Genomic DNA, 18,978 nt, shown 5'->3' with positions numbered 1-18,978 from the left:
CTACATATGTCTCATCAGTTGAGTTTACAAATGGCAGCTTAAATGGGTCACATAGGCCACAGTGATGGTTGTATCAATTTTCTGAATATAGTGGCATGGTCATCCACAGAGGGAGAGGGAGCTGTCCCCCCTCCTGATGAACCATAATCCTAACTTTCATTTTAAAGAGAAAGATAATAAGTTTGTAGCATTTGTAGAATTATAGAATTGTAGAGCTGGGAGGAAAGCAATGACAAACCTAGACAGCATCTTAAAAAGCAGACATCACCTTGCCAACAAAGGTCCGTATAGTTAAAGCTATGGTTTTCCCAGTAGTGATGTATGGAAGTGAGAGCTGGACCATAAAGAAGGCTGATTGCCGAAGAATTGATGCTTTTGAGTTATGGTGCTAGAGGAGACTCTTGAGAGTACCATGGACTGCAAGAAGATCAAACCTATCCATTCTGAAGCAAATCAGCCCTGAGTGCTCACTGGAAGGACAGATTCTGAAGCTGAGGCTCCAATACTTTGGCCACCTCATGAGAAGAAAAGACTCCCTGGAAAAGACCCTGAGGTTGAGAAAGATGGAGGGCACAAGGAGAAGGGGACGACAGAGGATGAGATAATAATAATAATAATTATTATTATTATTATTATTATTTATTTATTTATTTATTTATTTATTTATTTATTTATTTATTTATTTCTACCCCGCCCATCTGGCTGGGCCTCCCCAGCCACTCTGGGCGGCTTCCATAAAACCAAAAATACAGTAAAATCACACATTAAAAACTTCCCTGAACAGGGCTGCCTTAAGATGTCTTCTGAATGTCAGGTAGTTGTTTATCGCTTTGACATCTGCTGGAAGGGCGTTCCACAGGGCGGGCGCCACTACCGAGAAGGCCCTCTGCCTGGTTCCCTGTAGCTTTGCTTCTCGCAATGAGGGAACCGCCAGAAGGCCCTCGGCGCTGGACCTCAGCGTCCAGGCAGAATGATGGGGGTGGAGACGCTCCTTCAGGTATACTGGACCGAGGCCGTTTAGGGCTTTAAAGGTCAGCACCAACAGTTTGAATTGTGCTCGGAAACGTACTGGGAGCCAATGTAGGTCTTTCAAGACCGGTGCTATATGGTCTCGGCGGCCGCCCCCAGTCACCAGTCTAGCTGCCGCATTCTGGATTAGTTGTAGTTTCCGAGTCACCTTCAAAGGTAGCCCCACGTAGAGTGCATTGCAGTAGTCCAAGCGGGAGATAACCAGAGCATGCACCACTCTGGCGAGACAGTCCGCAGGCAGATAGGGTCTCAGCCTACGTACCAGATGGAGCTGGTAAACAGCTGCCCTGGACACAGATTTGACCTGTGCCTCCATGGACAGCTGTGAGTCCAAAATGACTCCCAGGCTGCGCACCTGATCCTTCAGGGGCACAGTTACCCCATTCAGGACCAGGGAATCCTCCACACCTGCCCGCCTCCTGTCCCCCAAAAACAGTACTTCTGTCTTGTCAGGATTCAACCTCAATCTGTTAGCCGCCATCCATCCTCCAACCGCCTCCAGACACTCACGCAGGACCTTCACCGCCTTCACTGGTTCTGATTTAAAAGAGAGGTAGAGCTGGGTATCATCGGCATACTGATGAACACCCAGCCCAAACCTCCTGATGATCTCTCCCAGCGGCTGCATGTAAATGTTGAAAAGCATGGGGGAGCGGACAGAACCCTGAGGCACCCCACAAGTGAGAGCCCAGGGGTCTGAACACTCATCCCCCACCACCACTTTCTGAACACGGCCCAGGAGGAAGGAGCGGAACCACTGTATGACAGTGCCCCCAGCTCCCAGCCCCTCAAGACGGTTGGACAGTGTTCTCGAAGCTACCAGCATGAGTGTGACCAAACTGCGGGAGGCAGTGGAAGACTGAAGTGCCTGGTGTGCTCTGGTCCATGGGGTCACGAAGAGTCGGACACGACTAAATAACTAAACAACAACAAGAGCTGGAAGGGACCACAAGGGTCATTTAGACCTAAACCCTGCAATGCAGGAATCTTTTGTCCAACATGCAGCTGGAACCCACAACACTGAGATTAAGAGTCTCATGCTCAACCAACTGACCTATCTCGGCAGAACATGATACAGTATATAAGGCAAAATGTGCAGTCTCTCTCTCTCTCTCTCTCTCTCTCTCTCTCTCTCTCTCTCTCACACACACACACACACACATAAAATAGTCTGTTCCATCCTTTTGGTGTTTTAGCACCCCCACCTCAAAATAAAACACAACACCTGTGGGTGCCCAACAATACTGGAACTGGAATGTGCGACCTCTACAGGACTTTGGGCCGGAAGGCCAGTACTCAGCTCGGCAGAATGAGTTCCCCCAAATGCAGTGAGGCTGGCTTATCTCATTTTTGTCATAAATAAAGTACCGTGCATTCCCATCTGATGAGGGAGCATTATTCTAAAAGTACCTAACCTCGCCATATGCTCTGGCATGTGCTTTTACAGTGGCAGGGCTGCCCAAAGACATTCTGTGTGAGGCAGAGCAGCAGGTGGCAAACCTCCCACCTGATTCCAGGCACATATTACCACAGGCCAGCCAAGTTATATTGGGACCTGGGGCAGAAAATCCCACAAGCACCTCTCCCCTTTCCTCAGATGTAAGAATACATTACATAAGTAACAAGTAACCATTTGCTGTCCCGTCATTGTCGCTTAAAATCACCTGGCTGAGGCAACCGCCTCGCTCTTCAGCCACTACTGTCTTTATTGACACGGTACAACCTGGTGTGGTTTACTTGCACACTGCTTTTTAGCACAAAGGTCCGCAAAGCAGTGAACAATGTTACTACATATTAGTACAAAATAAGCCCATGTATCTAAGTAGACTTCGTAACTTATAAAGTAGCACTATATGCATTGGCAGCTAAGAAGATCAGGAGAAAAGAACTAGATAAAATAGTGGTCAATTGCAAAGGTGATTTGGACATTTAAGCTGGCACGCTCTACCTGAGAACCCCTTGCTATGTTATTGTATGCAAAAAAATAATTTTTAGGAGAAGTGATCGTGATTTATTGTACCTGCAGTGCCTGATGTTTTTATGGTTATTGTTGCTTTTCTTTTTGTTCCCTTTGTGAATGATGCCCTGGCCTTTGGCTAGTGCAATAAAGTTTATGATGATGATGATGTATACAAGTACGCTACATAAAATATCTCAATTAAAACAATATTAAACAGTGGCAGGATTTTCAGTAGCCAGTGCCATGGAAAAACGTCAGGAGGCCACAGTGGGGCTGAGCTCTGCTCCCTTTGTCACTGTTTCGATCACTTTGCCCCTCAGGGAAGCCAGAAGACAAACGGAGGGATGGCAGAGGGGTCGAGCCAGCCAGTTCGCCTCCATTGACCTCTCACACATTTCATCAAGCCTTTGAGAGTAAGGGCTTCTGACAAATGGTGGAGCCAGCCGTGGGCAATGGACACAGCATTCTGTCTCCTGCTTCCTTTGAATTCAGAAAACTGCTTTCCCCCTCTTTCTGAAATCATGCCTTAAGTAACACCAAAATGTGAAACAACAACTTAAGAATGAGTTTGGGGGAAACCCCAAAGAAAACAGGGGAAAGTGTTAACCAAATTAAGCAAATAGAAATTGAAATCACACACACCTCTACCCACACCCACACCAAAGTGTACTGAATGAAATGTGTCTTGTAATGCTGGATACAGTTTGGTCTCAAATCATTTGTGTCTGGGGCCAAACTAGGAGTGGCATGGAGTTACACCAGTTTACCTCACCAGTGAGTGAGCACGGTCCTGGTGAGCTTCGTGGCCCATGTGAGGATTCAAAGACAAGCATCCCAGTCTTTCGTCACTAAATCGCACAGTCCCTTTGAGCTAAAAGCTGCTATGGGAGAGATGTCAGTTTGCTCTATAGGCAGGGGGTTAACCTTCCACAACCTTAATCCACACATACATACATACACGCTGCTGTGAGTTGAGAAGAAGAAAAAATGCAGATATTGTACCTGTCATTTTCTCTTCCATAGCTAATTGCAGCTTTGGAGAGTAGAGACAAGGGAAAAGGTTAAGCAATCACTCATCCACCAAACTGTCCCCCTCCAGTGGCTGCTTTTAACTATATCTATGGCCACTTCCAGACAAGCTGTTCACTCAGCATTCATTCTTATTTTTTCATAGGGTGGGTTATATGACATTGCAGGAAGCAATTAACACCTCACACTTTCCAAATCATTTCCTTATCACTTTCCTTATTGCAAAAAAGGGCTAATTTGGGGGGAAGTGGGTTTGCTGCGCAACACCACCAAATCTACTTCAATTGTGCTACCTGAATTCGCCAGAAAATAGAAACAGGCTGGGATTGCCCTAGTTTGAGTATCAGCAATCTTGCTGACGATGGTATTGATCTGAAATAAATACACTTGGCCAGTGATATGGCCCCTGTCAAAACCACCACATTGGGCCATTTGGACCACCCAACCTAATGCAGTGCACAACCCACAAATACTCCTTGTTTTGCAGACTGCCTAGGATGGCTGAAATGGGGGGGGGGGGGGCCTTGTCAAGCACCTGGCACTCAGCAGTCATTACCAGCAAGCTGCATTTGCCTTGCTGTGTCGCAAGTTGAGTCAGCCTGCTTTCAAAGACACAGGAACTGATTTGTGCTGTCCCCTGCATTTTGAAAAAAGAAATGCTGGAAACAGTTGCAGTGGTACCTCGGGTTAAGAACTTAATTCGTTCTGGAGGGCCGTTCTTAACCTGAAACTGTTCTTAACCTGAGGTACCACTTTAGCTAATGGGGCCTCCCGATGCTGCCGCACTGCCGCCGCTCAATTTCTGTTCTTATCCTGAAGCAAAGTTCTTAACCAAAGGTACTATTTCTGGGTTAGCTGAGTTTGTAACCTGAAGTGTCTGTAACCTGAAGCTTCTGTAACCCGAGGTAACACTGTATGTGCTAACAGCAATACTCTATCTTGGGTTACATTCCAGGTTCCTTTCGGCCACTCCCTCTCCCTGCTTCTGGGAAACCCCTAATATATTTCTAATACTTCCTTCCTGCTGATCTCTTACAGGAGTCTTGCGTCACATTGTGCACTGATCCAATGCGCACGAGATTAATAACATTCTAGAAATGATTGCTTGTGGTGATGACTGCTTTCCTCATTTGGAGGACAGTGCTGTGTTGACATTGCATAGTCTGTGGCCAATGTTTCATAGTTTGTGGGCGTGCAGTTTTACAGCTGCAGCCATATGCCTAGGTCTGGATTTTGATTCTACTTGGATATTGTATGAATCTTCTTAAATCTTGTAATACTGGAGAGCAGAAGTAGATTAAATCTGGAGCTGGCCAAGCAGGACAGCTCTCTCCACCTTCTGTGGCAAACCTGAATGTTTCCTGCACACCAGTGTATTCTGCAGTCTGTGGAATAGTGGTGTGTAGGAGGGCCTTCTCTGTGGTGGCCCCCAGGTTCTGGAACTCTCTCTCCCCTCTGAGATGTATCTGGCTCTGTCATTGTATGTATTTTGCTGGCAGGTCAAGATGCATCTCTTCACCCAGAGTGGCTGGGTAGATAAGTGGTGCAAATATGTTGTTCTTGTCATTATGTATTAAATTAGATTTTGTTGTTCCTCCTCCAGTGTAGTTGTGCTGGTTACAGTTTTAGCTGAAGTTATAATTATTATGTTAAACTGCATTATGGAATTATATGCATCCTGCCTGAGGACCTCACAATGAAGCATGAGCTATAAATTGAATGAAGGGATGAGTATTAATTTACTCTGCATTTGCCTGCATCCTACTGCTTCTAAAAGCTGGTAACGTGTTTGTTCTTTTTAATACAGATAGACAGCAAAATTATCTATAGTAAGTTATCAACTGCTCAAAATTTAACTCAGAAGTTACAGGGTGTGAAATGGCAATCTGTCACTGCGTGGTGCCTGAATATTTATGTACATGAATTTTGCATGCTTGGGCACCAGAGCCCAGATGTAGCTAGTATCTGCTCTTGAGATGCAGTTGCTAGAGTCTAGGGGAGAGCTGAACTCTGTGTGCAGCTTGGGAGTGCTCCAGGACTTAGAACTGACCCAGTTATTAGCAGTGGCCGGAAGCAATTCTCAGCTGCTTCCGCTGGTGTGTTGGTTGCTTGTAGAAATCTGACATGGCCATTCATTCCTCTCTCTCCCCGCCCTCATTACATCAAGCTTGGATTATTGTAACAGTCTACAAGAGGCTGCTTTGAGAAAGCATTTGGAAGCAGCCAGACTGTTGTCCAGTGTGAGGTGCTCAGTCGTATCACTTCAGCAATGTTCAGGCACTCCAGGTTGCCTATTTGGTCCTGGGATCAAACTTTAACTAGCCTGGGACCCAGGATCTAGAGTTAGGGTTAGCAGGGAGGTGGCCATGTTTGTGGACAACACCAAATGTTTCAAAGAGCTCTGAAAGGCTTTATGCCAAATACAAGCGCATGGGCAGGCACACTGGAGATGCATGCTGCAGTGCGCAGCCAGGGATAGCCATCTTTCTGTCTGCTCCCTTGGTCCCTTTCAAGGCAAGACAGTCAGGTGACCAAGCCAGCAGAAAGCAGATGTGGCCACCATCAGGATCCTGACTCAGGAGGAAGGGAATGGCTTTAGGGGACCTCAGGAAGTACAACCAGGTTTCTGGTGCTACTGCTGCCACCTCTCAGCATCTGCCACCTGAGGCAGCCATCTCACTCTAATTAATGATAGGGTTGGCCTTGGAATAGCAGTAAATCTCCCAGGGAAAGAATAAGATTGCATCTGTTGTTTCCCTCCCAGCATGGGATTCTCCCAGATCATGGTCTCTCACCGCGTGGGGTTTCCCCAATTTTCTTAAGAAATTCCTCAGTCCAGTCACTGGGAAATCTCTAAGTCATTAAGGACCTTTAACAAATAATAATAATATAATAATAATATTTTAAAGTAGTTTATTGCAAAGTGCTTGCAATAATTATGTCATACATGATGCAGGGCTTGTCCATATTGGAACATTATTTACACTGTTAGTCTATTTTTCCTCTGCTCAAATTAGACCATAGCAGGCTGAAAAAGAAATGAAAGCAATTTTAAATTCTCACCAGCCCACACTTTTCAGATTGCTTCTCTCTCTTTCTCTTTCCCTCCCTCCCTCCCTCTCTCTCTCATTCTCCACACACACTTTTCACATTGTTGCCCAATACTTATATATGTATTTCTAAACAGCTTTAAGACTTTTTGCAATCGAGCAGTATATAAAATTTATGAAATGAATAGGACAAAGATTTTTAATGTAGTTTGCTTGTGCACTTTTCTAGTTTTGTGGAGTCAGGGCCAGCTCACCACGAAACAAGGTGGGGCAACTGCCTCAGGAGGCAGGGGCAGCAGATCCTAATGTATAACTTCATTCTCCACCTTATTCCTGATGTAGATTTTCACTCACCTCTTCTACCCTAGCAGGGGTGGGACGCCATTTGGGGGTTTGCTTCAGCCACCAAAATACCTTGGGTCAGCCCTGTTCTAAGTAGACATGCACAGATTTATGCTGTAAGTAAAACGGAAAACAGATAATAGCAGTAATAAAATGAAACTCAGTGATTATGGTATTTACTATATTATAGGTGGACTTGTGGGACAGTTAAAATAAAACAGCCTGAGGGACGGATCAAGGGCTATTGGCAGTCAGGGTGTCTAAATTATGTAATTGAATCATAGCCGGGGAGGGGGGGATGCTTAGCGAGCTTCCATATAACATGGAACCATGGCACCATTATAGATATAGATATAGATATAGATATAGATATAGATATAGATATAGATATAGATATAGATATAGATATAGATATAGATATAGATATAGATATAGATATAGATATAGATATAGATATAGATATATAATATATTTTTAAAAACTAAAATTCCTTGCTTACTGAGTGAGTCTGTACAAAACCATGGTTCATAAATCTTTGTGGAATGAGTGAATTCACTAGAAATGCCAGATCTGGAACTGAAAAGCCAAACTTGTTTCTGCTGTAGGCTGGGCTTCTGCTTTCTTTTCTTACTCATTTAAATGTCACAAGTTCACTGGTCATAGGGGATTCCCTGACTGAAAACTAAAACCTAAAACCATTCTGGATAATGACAACATATTATGTCTCCCTGCAAGGTGGCTGAGGCAAAACCTCAAATGGCTTTGTCCCCGCCCCCGCTAGGGAATAAGGAAGATCTACATCAGGAATTAAGTGGATCTAGTAAGGTCATCTTGTAGTAACACAATAATTTGCCATACTAGGAACGCCATGACCTTTCTAGTATTCACTGCAATGGAGAAATAAGAGAAGCGCATGTCAAGATCAGTATGGAATAGTAGCCAGAATGTTGGACCTTAGACTGAGGAGGTTCGAGTTCAAATCCCCACTTGGGTGCAAAGATCACCTTAAGCCAGTTTTTTTCTCTCAGCGTAGCCTGCCTCATAGGAATATTGTGAGAATAAGCAGGGGGCTGTGTACAAGCCCCCAATCTTCATAGAAAAGTGTGGGATAAAAATGTAATAAATAAACGTGGAAATGATTTAACAATCTCAAGGGAGAAATGTCAGGAAAGTAGGTCTCTATGAAAACCAACCACGTGTGTGGTTGCTCCATTGGTGAGAACATCATTGATCAGCGACACAAATGAGAAGATGCATATCTGATTGTGTGGCATTTAATCATACAGAACAAATTTAGAGAGGGCTTGTACCTCATTCAAGAGGGGGGGTGTAAATATTTGAGTGTTTAAAAAATAGATATACAGTGGTACCTCGGGTTACATACACTTCAGGTTACATACGCTTCAGGTTACAGACCCCGCTAACCCAGAAAGAGCACCTCGGGTTAAGAACTTTGCTTCAGGATGAGAACAGAAATCGCACAGCGACAGTGCGGCAGCAGCAGGAGGCCCCATTAGCTAAAGTGGTGGTTCAGGTTAAGAACAGTTTCAGGTTAAGAACAGACCTCCGGAACGAATTACGTACGTAACCAGAGGTATCACTGTAGATCATTATACATGGGGCTCCCATCCAAATTGCTTTACATACGGTATATAAATATGATGTGTCCAAGCAGCAAGTGTATATTTGAGAATGTACATATGCAGGTACCAAACCTATTTTGCCTGTCCATGCAGCAGAAAATCAGTTTTCTGTGACATAATATGTAAAGCAGCTGTAGCTAGACCTTGAATTAGAGTTACTGAGCCCATTTTTTTGTACTGGCAGGAAAAGAGAACAAGATTAGTCCCTCTCACTGAGACAGTGAGAGAAATTATGCACAGGATTTTGGTGCTGGTACCTTCGATTTCATCAGGATCACATGCTGAATGAGAGATGCCTCCCACACAGGCCAGTTACAGGGACTATTTAGTATATTGTCTATTCCAGTTTCCAGCTTCGTTTTCATTTTTGCTTTGTGGCAACAGCACACCTCCACTGTGAGTTAACTGAACTTGCTGAATGTTTGCGGGCAGCATAGTTCCTCTTGTCTACAACTGTTATGTTCTGTAAGCATATTCTACTTGCAGTTTCCTAGGTGTTATGCAAGACAAAGGTAAGTGTGACATTAGCAAAAAAATTCCAGTAACTGTGTGCTTGCTCACGGCTGTCCTGCACAGAAGGTTTTTGTTCTGCTTTTCTGGGCAGAGGGGAAAAATTAGCCTGCCAACCAGAAAGCTCCTTAGGCAAGTCACAGCAAGTTCTGTTTCTGACATCCACACACCCATGGTCTCTTTCTGGTATGATGCCCTCTGTTGGTGTGGTTAGGGTGGTGTGAAACTGCCCCCATAACATTTTCTAGGACGATGTGACAGAGCACCACCACCCTGAATTGTAAGAAAGTAAGATAAGAATTGTAAGAATTGTAAGAAAAGGTAAATAATAGTAGAAGTTTCACAGGGCTGGGGGGATTTCAGGCAGATCACTGAAACTGGTTACCAAATGCAATTGGGTCATGTTTTATTTAGTCATTAAATAATTAGCTAGATAAATAGTTATTATCTAAATAAATAGTTACTTAGTAATTAATTAAATGAGCCAGTGTGGTGTAGTGGTTAAGGGCGGCAGTCTCGTAATCTGGTGAACCGTGTTTGCGTCTCCGCCTCTCCACATGCAGCTGCTGGGTGACCTTGGGCCAGTCACACTTCTCTCAGCCCCACTCACCTCACAGAGTGTTTGTTGTGGGGGAGGAAGGGAAAGGAGAGTGTTAGCCGCTTTGAGACTCCTTCAGGTAGTGATAAAGCGGGATATCAAATCCAAACTCCTCCTCCTCCTCCTCTTCTTCTTCTTTTTCACAACATTTATATGCTACCCAGCAACCAAAGTTCTCTGCAGTTTTAGAATAAAAAGTTAAAACAACAAGTAAGAAGTAAAGCAAAAAACCAGATGCAGAATTTAAAACTGAAATGGACTGGCAACCACACATGCCTTCTTCTCAGAGGTCCCAAGGCAGAGCTGGGCACCAATCACAGTACTATTGTGCTGCTCCTCTGTAAGAATTGCAGCCTATGCTGAGAGGACTGAGCCCTCAAGGTGAAACCAGACCTTAAATGTCTGAAATTGCCCCTGGATTTTGGAGATAACCAAAGTACAGGTGATATGCTAGACAAATTATTTTGGCACCTGAGACTGAACAAATTTCACACCTGAGGCAAATTATTTTGGCACCTTCTTCCTGGCAGCAAAAAAACCACACAGCAATGATCAATTAAATAAAGAACCGTTTGCTGAACTTTTATCACACCCCAAATTCACAACCTGAGGCAGCCACTTCCCTCTGTCTAATGTTAGGGAAAGTTCTATACAATCTCTATCTTGACAGATCCTTTCTACAAACAATTTTCAGTTGCCAAATTCTGCTGTATTTACTCTAAACATAGCCCAGCTGCATTTTAGCAAATTATGTTCTCTTAGTAACTATGGTTCTAGTACATTTTAGTTCCTTAAAGTATTTTGTTTTCCCCCTTGGCTGGGTTTTAGTGCTGTTTTTATTGTTCTTCATCTTATGCTGCCTCATGATGGCTTTATGATGATTTCTGTGCCATTTTTATACACTATTTTTATGATTTTGTGGGGGGTTTTGGGGGAAAATAGTAGTTGTATTTTATCGTTTTTAAATTTGTGAACCACCCAGGGGATGTGGCTAATTGGGCACTACATAAATTCCATAAATAATTAAATGCTACCAAGTTATTCCTGTGGTTTCAACTCAGAAACCTATATTGGGCTTTGCTATATGAAAACTGTTATTAACTTATTTATTGCCTATCATTTCCACCCTGCCTTTTTATTATAGTTATTAAAAAGATTAAATTATATAAATCTAGTTCTACTCTCTACATATATAACCCCAGATCCTCCGTAATTTTGTCAAAAGATTCCGTCCCTTTTATTCACAGCCTGTACCAAATTATTTCATGATATATGTACATAGAATCGTAGAATTGTAGAGTTGGAAGAGACCCCACTGGTAATCTAGTCCAACCCCTTGCAATACACAAATCACAACTGAAGACGGGGGGGGGGGGAGAGACACAGCTACATTAGCCTGGATTCATTTATTTTAGGGAAGGGTTTTTTTAAAAAACAACAACAACAACAACAACAACAACAGTCCTGACAGCAGGGAAAATGCCTACAAGCATGCAAACCAATAGTTCAAGGAGAAAAGGCAAACCGGAATAGAACAATGGAATCGATGCATGTGACCAGTTTTAATGTTGTCTTCTGAAATTTAGATGTATAGAGGTTTGCAATTCAGAGATATTTCATGAATAACATTCAGTGGATTCAAACCAGGATTGGGGAACCTTTTTCATTCCCTCTGGATAACCCTTTGGGAGCCACATTCTAGTGGTGGGAAAGGCTAGAGGCAAAAGCGAGCAGAACAACAAAGTTAACTATTGACTTTATACAATAGGCTGACTTCTCCACACACTCATACACCTCTCTTTAGCCTTCATCCAGACAAGCATGATTCAGACAATAAATCCCCTTATAACGGCGTTTTCTCCTAAGCAGGACTAAGCTGAAGAGTGTGTGTTTTGAAAAAATGTTCCCTCGCCTCCCCCATGAAAATACACCCCTCTCTTGGCAATTTTTCAGAGAACTATGCTAAAAGGTGACAAAGTGCTCCCCTCTTTACTTGTTCTATATTGTAATTCCAAGTTACTCTTACTTAGATCTCTTCCACGCTTTGTGTTGCTCTCTCTCCCCTACCTGCCCCATTCAGAATGAGGGCAAATGTGCTAAAAAGTCATAGAGCTGGAAGGTACCACAAAGATCATATAGCAATGCAGGAAACTTTTACTCAATGTGGTGCTTCATCCCTCAACCCTGAGATTATGCCCTACCATGGTCTACCAACTGAGCTACTCCAGCTTCCTCACACTGAAATGACCCATTTGGAGGTCATCACATATGAAAGCTGTGCCATGTTGTGGCACCATCATGCTCACCATTTAATTTCTGGTATTCTGGGATCATGCAATCGGGGAAATGGGACAGGAAAAACAGAAAGCAGAAATAATGGAGGCTGCAAACAGTCACTGACAAGTCAAAGAGAGGTATCTTTGTGGGAGAGTATGGGGAAATTTATTGCACCACTAATGGGAACTGATTGTGGAATTAATAGTAGGTTGAACTCCTTCAGAAATCCTTGTTTCATTAATGACTGATGGCCAGTGTGTGTGTTGTATATCTGAATCTCCCTTCCCTTTTTGCAAAGTACAGTGGTGCCCCGCAAGACGAATGCCTCACAAGACGAAAAACCTGCTAGACGAAAGGGTTTTGCGGTTTTTGAGCTGCTTCGCAAGACAAATTTCCCTATGGGCTTGCTTCGCAAGACGGAAACGTCTTGAAAGTTTGTTTCCTTTTTCTTAACACCGTTAATACAGTTGCGACTTGACTTCGAGGAGCAACTCATAGAACGCGGTGTGGTAGCCTTTTTTGAGGTTTTTGGTGATTTTTGAAGCTTTTCCAAAACTTTTCTGACACCGTGGTTCGCAAGACGAAAAATTCACTAGACGAAAAAACTCGCGGAACGAATTAATTTCGTCTTGCGAGGCACCACTGTATTGTTTCAACGCAGAGATGTGAGGAAGGACTTGAAGAACAAGCATCTGTTTCACGAGATCCTGTTTCTTGTTTTCTTCCTCCCCAGACCCTGTCCCGGTAACAGCCAAAATAGGGGGTGTAGCCACACTCCCTTGCAACTACAAAATGCAACGGCCCCTGGCATCTTACAGGATCTACTGGCAGAAATACGTAGGCCCTGATATATCTGACCTGGTTGTGATAGCTTACAGCAACGGCGAAGAAAACACCGTAAAAGACATACATTTCCAGAACAGGACAAAGATGGATGAGAAGAATCTTACACTTTGGATCTCCGGTGTGAATGTGTCCGATCAAGGCAAATATAGGTGTATCATATTACTGGAGGAAGAACACAAAGGTGATAAATGGGTACATTTATCAGTGTCAGGTAAGTGCTTGTCTAGCAAAACAGGATTTCAAGTACCCAAGCAATACTTAAGGGTCCTATTCATTTGTGTTAGACAGGGGCTGTTCATTTTGAGTCACTTTTCTACTGTCGGAGGCTGGTTCCCTGGGGCAAATAGAGCACTGCTCCACCAACCTATCTATCCTCAGCCAGCTCCAACTTCCCTGTTTCTTCACACCCAGCCCAATGGGTGGCATTGCCTGCAAGCTTCCTCCTCCTTAGTCTGTGTTGCCCAAATAGAATTTAGCGGCAGGGAGGGGAGAGATTGGGGGTGAAATTAGCTTGCTCTGCCTGTCATTGACTCTGGCTCCACTTACGGTTGGTCTCCTTCCCATAAGCCACTGCTACTTTTGACTTAGACATGCAGTAGGCCTTACAGCAGGGACATGGGGACATTTTGGCCCAGTGGGCCAAATCCTTATCTCCCCACAAGTGCTTCCCAAACCCCAGGCCTAGGAAGGCCAAAGCGCTTTGTGCAGCAGTTCCAAGATGGCTGACAACTGGAAGCTGAGAACTTCTTTTGAAAATAGGAAATGAAACACACTTTCACATGCATTGGTGACTGGCGGTCCTCTGCTTCCCAGTTACGTTCCCGACTCCATCCACTGACCCAGCTCAGCTCTCTCCACTCAATATTATTGCTGCTAAATATTGCTTAAGTTATCCTAAAAACATATCCCTTTAGGTGTATGACAACGAGCAGGAGAGTATTATTTTATGCTTCCTTTTAGGGTCAAGCCCTCAGAAGGCATCATATATGAAATAAACATAAAATCTAAATACCCTGACATTTGACGTAAACAAAGTCTCCATGAATTATAAAAGACAGTGGTATACATAACGATAAGATATTAATAGTACAGTAACATTCATTCCAGAATAATATATTATTACTCATTCAAGTAAAAGCGTTAATTATAAATATATAAATGCTTTTGAATTTGTTTAGTGTTATTTTATTTAACTTAAATGCTAATAATTAACAGACACAAACAAACATATAGTCTCTTGGGTCCAACATTACTCAACGTTGCTATGAGGGGAATGTGAATTTGAGAGAAAGGATACTATTTTTCCCCCCAAATTTTTTTATTGAATTTTCCACAATTACAACACTTACAATCTAACAAAAAAGAAAAAAGAAAAGGAAAAAAGGGAAAAAAACACACATACCAAAAGAAAAAACAGTACAATACATTACAACAAAGACATAACCAAAACCACAACATAGGAGAAAATAATCTTAAACCTTTACAACCCAACCTTGTTTACATATTGGTTGACTTCCTCTAATCCCTCCATTCTGAGTTTCCTTGTATCTGTATGTAACAGCTTTCCAATATCATTCTTCAACAAAAATATTTCCAATTATTATCTAACTTATTCACTTTTATTACTATTCTAAACCCAATTTATTTAATAAATCCTAATTTAATCCTAGGCCTCTTTGGTGCTTTCAAATGATTTCTAGTTTTTAATATTATAATAATTGTTCAGGTAGTCCTTAAATTTCTTCCAATCTTCTTGGTATTCCTCTTCTTTCTGGTTGCGGATTCTTCCCGTAAGGTCAGCTAGCTCCGAAAAGTGCATCATCTTCATCTGCCAATCTTCCACAGTTGATACTTCTTGTATTTTCCAGTTCTTGGCTAGTAAAATTCAAGCAGCCGTTGTGGCATACAAAAATAATTTAACATCTTTCTTGGGCAATTCCAAACCTGTTATGCCAAGAAGAAAGGCCTCCGGTTTCTTAATAAATGTACCCGGTATATTTCAACATATTTTTTTCCCAATTCATTGTAAATCTTTTCCCAGAAGTCTTTCACCTTGGGACAGGTCCATCACATATGAAAAAGGGTACCTTCTTTTTCTTTACACTTCCAACAGAGATTATCACTATTATAATACATCTTTGCTAATTTTACAGGGGTTAAGTACCATCTATACATCATTTTCATAATATTTTCCTTTAACATTGTACATGCAGTAAACTTAACCCCTTTCTTCCATAACCTTTCCCAATCTCCCAGCATTATATTATGTCCGAGAGAAAGGATGCTATTAACCCGTTATAATAAGAACTCTTACCATAAAAAGTAATTTAGAACTCTTAGTAATATAGCACCATTTAGATTACAAGCCATGGCAGGAACCTCTACGAGTGTCTCCCGTTGAAATGAATGGGATTTCCTAAAGAGCACTCTGATGTTCAACTGCAAGTCAGATTAAATTTGATATTTCTGTAGAAAAACAATCCTTAAGCATAGTGCCAATAACATTGTTTGACATCTCAATATGTACAAGTGTAACTTGTGATCTTACTGTCTTTTCCTCCCTCTAGCTGACTATAGGAAGCCTGTCATACATGTATCACATAATCCCTGTGGCCCAGCTCAGTTGACACTGATGTGTTCTTCTTATGGAGGATATCCAGAGGCTACGATGTCTTGGTTGGTCAATAATGAGACAGTGCGGTGTTCCTATACTTCCATAAAGGACAACTACACTGAAAGTTTTAATATTACTGGCAACTTACAGCAAAATGTGTCTGAAGATATCTTGGTCCAATGTCGAATACATTATGCAGGTTTACAAGTGTCCACCGACCACCTCTTGTGTAAGTTCCCTCAATCATACACTGAGACAGTGTTTCTCATTTGTGAAATATAGCCATTCAGAAGACTTACAAGGACTAAACCTCAGATTTTTTCAAATGAGATTGGTTCCATATAGGGAGATCTACAAATGACAAATGACCATTAATTTGGCGAGTCTTTATCTCTGGATCTAAAATAGCTGTGTGTTGTTAGGAAGACACTGTATCTTTTATTATTATTATTTCTTCCTATAGAAGTTTAGCATCACAGCTGAAAATATTTGGTCAGCTGATGGGACATTTCTGCTTTTTCATGGATTCCATCTTGAACAGTACCAGAAACACTAGCAAAAAATATAGATAGCATTGTAACTATTTAGCTGAACCAGTGAGAAATGCAAAACCAAGTCACTGTCTTGGATTATTTGTATGTTCCTGTGGGTGTGTGGGTGTGGGTGCAGGCAGCAAATATTCCTGTGCCTCAGCTTGGAATGTGGTATCCATTTGTTTATCCTTACAATATTATCAAGTAGATGGAGGGAAATGTAAGACATTAAGCGATGGCCATGATTTCCATATGTAGGTGGGTTTCAAGTTTAAACAGGAGAAAGGAAAACTAACTTAATGTTGGAAGTGCTCCACTCAGATAAGTGGCACTCAGTGCCCCAAAGTATTGCTTCTCATGTGCCCCTTGGGCTCTTCAGTGTAGTCACAGATTTATCTTCAATTCTCTCATTTCAGCAATAGGGAAGTGCCCCAATTCATCTCCACCGCCTCCTCCGCATGGTTTCATAGCGGCTTCCATTGTTATCCTCGTCCTTGCTCTCGTGATAGTGCCAACATTCCTCCGATGCCGCCGCCGCAGTAAGTTCCGATGCCTTTGTGACCAACCAATGTAGGAAACTGTGGTGTGGTTGAGCGCCCTGCTAGGAATTTAGAGACCCAGGTTAAAATCCGCACTTAGCCGTCAAGACTTCTAATCAGTTGTCTCTTAGCCTAGCCTATCTCACAGCCTTGTTACCAGAATAATAGGGGTAGAAGAACCATGCACACCACCAAGAAGAAAGGCAGCATATAAATGCAATAGGTATCGTTTCATAAACCCTTAGGTTACCACTGGAAACAAACCATTGTTCATAGTTTACATGTTCCAGGGCTGTGGCCAAACATTGCAAGCAGATCCTTAGGCTCATTACATGCTCAACTTAAACTGTAGCCATGTTAGGAAATGAATGTTTGCTTTTCATGGGTTGTATCCAGCTAAGCTCAGTACAGACTAGGCCCACTGAAATTAATGAGCCCAAGTTCATCATGTTCATTAATTTCAGTGGGTCTACTTTGAGTAAGGCCAGCATTGGATGCAATCCTATTTATTTAACAATATTTCTAGTCCCACTAGGGCAATGGGCCCTTTCCCTGGCGTGCTGCCCGCGAATTCATAAAAAATATAGTAAGAGGTTTACAGGACTAAAAGCAACAAGCTAAAATCATACTTTAAAAAACAACAACACACAACCCCTCCCAAACCAGGAATATTTCAGCTCAGCAAAAAAATAACACTAAGTGGTGGGGAGGGAGGGCAGCCATCATCCCAAGGCAAACTGAAATATATGTGCATTGGGAAACAAGTGTGAATGAGCCCCAATATTCAACTGGAGCCATAGTGCTGGACCATATTCTTTTCCAGGTTACGTGGCTGAGTTGTGAGTCTGCAAACATTTTTCCTGAGAAAATGTTGCCTCCAGATTCCTTAAGCTTAGTGCTGCAGCTTCGTAAAAGGGAATGAAGCCACACTCTGAAAACATTATACCCTCTGCTTCTTAAGAACGCTCCAACTTCCCTAGCCTATATTCCACAATGTAAATAAATATGTAAAAGAATTTCCCCACACCCCTAGCACGCAATCTTGAGAATTAAACCTGACCTTTGAAAGAGGGGAGTTGGGGGGGTCAGTGAGTTTGTTCTTCAGGGCAACTGCCTGTTAAAAATGCCTCTGGCTGCAAGTTACATTGGTTGTCTTCAGGTTCCCCTTTCGGTGAATGAAAGGGCAATTCTAGTAGCTGGTTCTTCTAATGTATGCAGGCAAGAAGACAGTTCCAGTTTTCATAATGTTAGGCCAATGAAGCTAGTGATATACACAAAGTGGTATTTTCAACTACCACCCCAGAACCAAATGACCATGAAACATTTCAATTTGCACCAGTTTTATTTGAAAAAAATCAGGGATTGGTTAAATGTATTCTTCAACTATAAATGAATTATTCAGAGCATGCATGGATGTGATGCACTAGTGGGAACCTGCAACAGTATTATGGAAAGCAACACATACTGCAGGATAATAGAGATGAAGTTTAAAATTATTTTTATTTATTTTATTTACAAGAGATGCTGTGTCAAATAGTTCGGCATGTGGAAGGTAACATATGTGACTGCAGGCTTACAATCTAAATACAAACTCAGAAACTACTTTGTATTTAGACTCCTTTGCAATCTTAAAATTAGTTGCAAAGTGGAATAAGTCCCAAACTTCCAAAGCTTTGGCTATTACTGAACTCTGCTACTCTGTCTGCTGATAGGCCGTATTTGCTCGTCTGAACTTTTTTCTAACTTCTGAGAACAATTCAGAGTGCTAGTTCTGAGTGGTGTAGTGGTTAGAGCAGGGGTCAGCAAACTTTTTCCGCAGGGGGCCGGTCCACTGTCCCTCAGAACTTGTGGGGGGCCAGACTATATTTTGGAGGAAAAAATCCCCCCGACTCTCCCTTCCCTTCTCCACAACACTGGATGAGACCCGGTGGTCGCTTACCCATGCGTTGGGAGTGGCAGGGGTTGGCGGCGGCAGCGGAGGGACAATGAGTGACGTGAAAGGGCTGGC

The 18,978-nt window shown here is 42.5% G+C and overlaps 1 protein-coding gene across 2 annotated transcripts in view; it reads left to right on the top strand.

Annotated features, from left to right (window-relative positions):
* The window catches only part of CD80 (CD80 molecule), a 46,120-nt gene that overhangs the window by 24,439 nt on the left and 2,703 nt on the right, over positions 1-18,978 (top strand). For both annotated transcript variants that reach the window (XM_083498734.1, XM_083498733.1), the window contains 3 exons: positions 13,172-13,495; positions 15,852-16,127; positions 16,848-16,970. In XM_083498734.1, the coding sequence (XP_083354860.1) occupies positions 13,172-13,495; positions 15,852-16,127; positions 16,848-16,970 (723 nt within the window). The remainder of the gene's footprint in view (positions 1-13,171; positions 13,496-15,851; positions 16,128-16,847; positions 16,971-18,978) is intronic.

This window comes from Podarcis liolepis (assembly GCF_965112155.1).
Source record: "Podarcis liolepis genome assembly, chromosome: 4".
NCBI lineage: Eukaryota > Metazoa > Chordata > Lepidosauria > Squamata > Lacertidae > Podarcis > Podarcis liolepis.
This window is presented reverse-complemented; position numbering and strand designations above follow the sequence as displayed.